Source organism: Mastomys coucha, unplaced genomic scaffold (assembly GCF_008632895.1).
Source record: "Mastomys coucha isolate ucsf_1 unplaced genomic scaffold, UCSF_Mcou_1 pScaffold4, whole genome shotgun sequence".
Classification (NCBI taxonomy): domain Eukaryota; kingdom Metazoa; phylum Chordata; class Mammalia; order Rodentia; family Muridae; genus Mastomys; species Mastomys coucha.
This window is the reverse complement of record NW_022196910.1, coordinates 4,605,128-4,609,348: the sequence shown is the minus strand read 5'-3', so window position 1 is coordinate 4,609,348 and position 4,221 is coordinate 4,605,128. Positions and strand designations below refer to the sequence as shown.

At 41.9% G+C, this 4,221-nt stretch overlaps 1 protein-coding gene across 1 annotated transcript in view; it reads left to right on the top strand.

Moving 5' to 3' along the window:
• Positions 1-3,761: 3,761 nt before the first annotated feature.
• Positions 3,762-4,221, top strand: part of LOC116075754 (zinc finger protein 883-like) — an 11,912-nt gene continuing 11,452 nt past the window's right edge. Inside the window, exon 1 of the mRNA XM_031349088.1 lies at positions 3,762-4,020. Coding sequence (XP_031204948.1) covers positions 3,958-4,020 — 63 coding nt within the window. The 5' untranslated portion in view covers positions 3,762-3,957. The remainder of the gene's footprint in view (positions 4,021-4,221) is intronic.

The window sequence follows — 4,221 nt, the reverse complement described above, 5'->3', positions numbered from 1 at the left end:
TTCAGGACACTATAGCATCCAATTATTGTCATGAATAAGGCCCTCTTCTCAGAGATGATGCTGTAGGCTCTTTGACTCTTAAAATGTAAAGACTAAGAAAATAACTTAGCCCTGGGATTTGAGAGTTCCTTGAGTAATTAATAGACTTAAAAACAAACTCAAAATAGTATGTCTCATCAAAGTAATTGTAGTTTCCCACAATTATGTCAGATTTCTATTTGACATATCAAGGCTTACATCAAATTTATTTTATAATCTTTCACTGTCAAACTTTAGCCAAGTATTACACTATGACCAAATACTATTTTAATTAAAATGTTTAGATCTGTTTACTTTATATGTATGGATGATTTTCTTGCATGTATATATAATCAACATGTGAAGGCTTGGTGCCTGTGGAAGTCAGAAGAGGACTCTAGATTTCTAGAACTGAAGCTGTGGGTGGTTTTGAGCCAAGAACTGGTTGCCAGAAATAGGACCCATGTTGGGTGCAACTAGAAGTGCTCTTAACCTCTGCACCACTTCTGTAGCCCCAACAGCTCAGTTTTCAAGCAGGGCTTCATGAACACTGGAGCAACAGTCCTTCTGGGCTTTCAATGGCTGTCCTTGGAAGCCTGTGCCAATATAGACAAGGACTAGAGGCATAGTATTGTAGATCCTATCTCCAAGGCTGTTAATATCCATGGTACTACTGGACACCTCAACATTTCCCCCCAATTTGTGTAAGTCTTCTGTTTTCTGGATCACAGAGGCCATAAAAGCAAGAGCCAGAAGTTGAGAACAGTGGAGAGCCAGCATGGAAGGGAAATGATACCAGTGTTCACAAGAGAAGCAATATGGTCAACAAGGACCCTGACTCATATAAAACAACTGATAAAGAGCTAAGAGAGCTTGGGATTCCTCCTGCATATATAGTATCTCAAGGAGTGGAGTCTAAACTTGCCTTCACAGCAGCAGAAATAATAACAGTTATAAATAACAAAAGGTGATATAATAATGACAACGAGGACAACGACGATGACGATTGTTATTTTTGGCCACCCATAATTGTCTTATACCCCAAAGTATGGCCAAAGATGAAAATTATTAGTGTGAAACGAAACAAAGCTAACCTAGACTTTGAAAGGGACAAGTGATGTACTGATGTACTGCGTAGGAAAATTACAGCCAGCTCAAGTATAATGCAAAGATACATTCTATATAAACTCTTTAGATAAGTTTGTCTAAATCTTTCAGTAGTATCATCCTTACTTCATGCTCTGGTTTTCTCCTTCATTTTTCTTTCAACACTGTTGATGCTCACCTGTTACCACAAAACATCTCTGTCATCTTGTCATCCTGTCACCTATCCCATCAAGAGACACTTTCTTCAAATTGTTCTTTGCTTCTCACCACATTCTTTTTTTTTTAAGATTGATTCATTTATTTTATGTATATGAGTGCACTGTTGTCCAAATGGTTGTGAGCCACCATGTGGTTGCTGGGATTTGAACTCAGTACCTTCGGAAGAGCAGTCAGTGCTCTTAACTACTGAGCCATCTCTCCAGCTTCTCGCCACATTCTTAATGTATAACCATCAGAAGTTCTTTGTGTTCTTTTAACAATCCAAGAGAACATCTGCTGCCCCCACTTGCTGACCCTGAAAACAAGCTGAAATCCTATGCCTAGTTCTGAAAACTTAATACCTCCTCTTGAAACATAAACTAGGGAATCTCGTGTTCCCTCTTAGGGAGTGATAATCCATCCACATCATCAGTAAGGAAATATTTATTCAAGGCGACTGATCATATTTTCCCAGCCCTAAAAACTTTTGGGAGGCACAGCACTCACTGGAGAGTTGATGCAGAAAAAATTAGAAAATGCATGAGGTTCTAGGGATGAACTTATAAAAGGCAATAGTAGCCAAGAGTCCTTAATACACCTCTGCTCCATGTGCCCAAGGTAGCATTCTTGGGAAGTCTCCATTATGGGATCATGAAGGAGTCTCATAAAAGCCCTCCCTTGCCAGGCAGTGGTGGCACACACCTTTAATCCCAGCACTTGGGAGGCAGAGGCAGGTGGATTTCTGAGTTCGAGGCCAGCCTGGTCTACAGAGTGACAGCCAGTGTCCAGGACAGCCAGGGCTACACAGAGAAACCCTGTTTTGAAGAAAAAAAAAAAAAAAAAAAAAAAAAAAAAAAAAAACAAAAAATTAAAAAAATAAGAAATAAAAAAATAAAAATAAAAAAGGAGGCTGGAGCAAGCAGGACCAGAGAGAGCAGGGCCAGTAGAAGTCCTAAGTTCAATTCCCAGCAGCCACGCACATGATAGCTCATGGCCATCTGTACAGCTACAGTGTACTCATACACATAAAACAAATAGTAATAATAATAAAAAACCCTCCCTTTGGCCCATTTCCACCACCTTTCCAACTTTGCCATCTAAGGGCCAAGCCACAGTCCAGACATGGCATATATTCAGACTCCTCCACAGCTTCATCTTCTGTCTCTACAAGTCACTGCACAGAGGCACAAGAGCCTGGATATGAGGGGTCTGCTCTCCAGACTCAGAGATAATCTCACCCATACACCTTAATGCCAGTGTGGACAACATTGTACTTTTTGTGAATATTAAGGTGTTGAAAGAGGTTGGTTTTTTGTTTTGTTTTGTTTTGTTTTGTTTTTCAGAGGAAGCAATAGAAGGTTTCCTCTGTGAGTTCCCAGACTTCTTAGTTGTCTCTGTCTCAGCACTACAGAAGAACTGTTTGTCACTACGATCTTGAGGGTTGGGCTTATGTTTATAGTTGTGGATGTAGAGACATCCCTCCAGATTTTGGGCCAAGGAATTTTTTGTCTGAATTGAAGAGTTACTCTTTATATGTCTTGAATTCTATGTTCAATATTGCTGCTGTGTAACTTAATGTTTCTGTAATTCAATAATTTTATTCATTGGTTGTTGTTCTAATTATATTGGTAAAAAATGGACTGGCTGAGTAACAGCGCATAGTGGCCCACACCTTTAAATCCAAGTACTCGGGAAGCAAAGGCAGATGGATCACTGTAAATTCGTGACAAGCCTGGTCTATATGGTGAGTACTTGGACATAACAGAGATTCTGCCTCAAAACAACAATAAAAACAAGCAAACAAAATCAATAAATTAAAACATAAGTTGTGAGAGAGCTTTACAACACTTTTGCCTCATTCCAAAGTCATGAGCTTGTATAGTAGGTCCTCCTGGTTCCTGTCTCTGGACAGACCTAGGGATTCCTTTGATTCTGTGGGTTTTCCCATTAAGAACTAGAGTTGGGAATGTCCAGGGCAAACTTGGAAACTGATCAAAGCAATAGAGGGCCCCAGAGTTCACAAGAACCGAGTGTGAAAAAGTACTGCAAAAAAGTAGCCTGTCCCCCTTAGATGCAAAGTTATAAAACACGTCGGAATGGGCTTAGCCCAACTTAAAAAAACAAAACGAAAACAAGAAAACTAGCGTACAAAAGACTCTGCTATTCTAACTGCATTGGGAAAGATGAATGTTATTTACTAAGGCATTTAAGCGCAAGGCTGTCACTGTGTTTCCACAATCAGCGAAGCTGTTACTGCTATTCGTGCACTGTCCAATGACGAACCCGAACATTCGGAAGGCCCCGCCCCTGCCGCCATGTTTGAGTCCTGTGTTGTTGAGAGTGTCTGTGGTGTTGCTGGGTCTGGACTACATCTCCTGTTTTTAGGCCTATTAGGAAGAACACCTGGATGCATCTAAAAGAGGAAATGGTGAGTGTACCTTCTCCTGGAGTCTAAGTGAAAGCTTTGTGACACTGCAGAGTCTGTGGCGCTGTTGCCTGGCATTCCCTTGGTGCTGTGTAGCCGCGTGTGCCTTGGAGCCGGGCACTGGAATTGTGTGCAGAGCAGGAGGCCGGGCACAGGAGCCCGCCTTGTTCTGTCCTAGGGAAGCTACCTCGTCCCAGGCCCCTATCTTCATGGGGTCAGTCCTCTCCTGGAACCTGGAACCTGTGCCTCCGCGGACACTGCAGCACTGGCAGGTTGGTGACGCTGAGTCCGGACTGTAAGGGGACTTGGGTGCTGTGAGCAATTGCTCGTATGCCCTTACAGGTGTGTCTGTGCTGCGTTATATTTTTTCTCTCATCGCCTTTCTAAATTATATTCTTTATAGTACTGCAGTTGAACACTAGGCCCGGACAACTTATAAATGCTCTCCCTCCCTTCCCCCTCCTTCTCCCTCT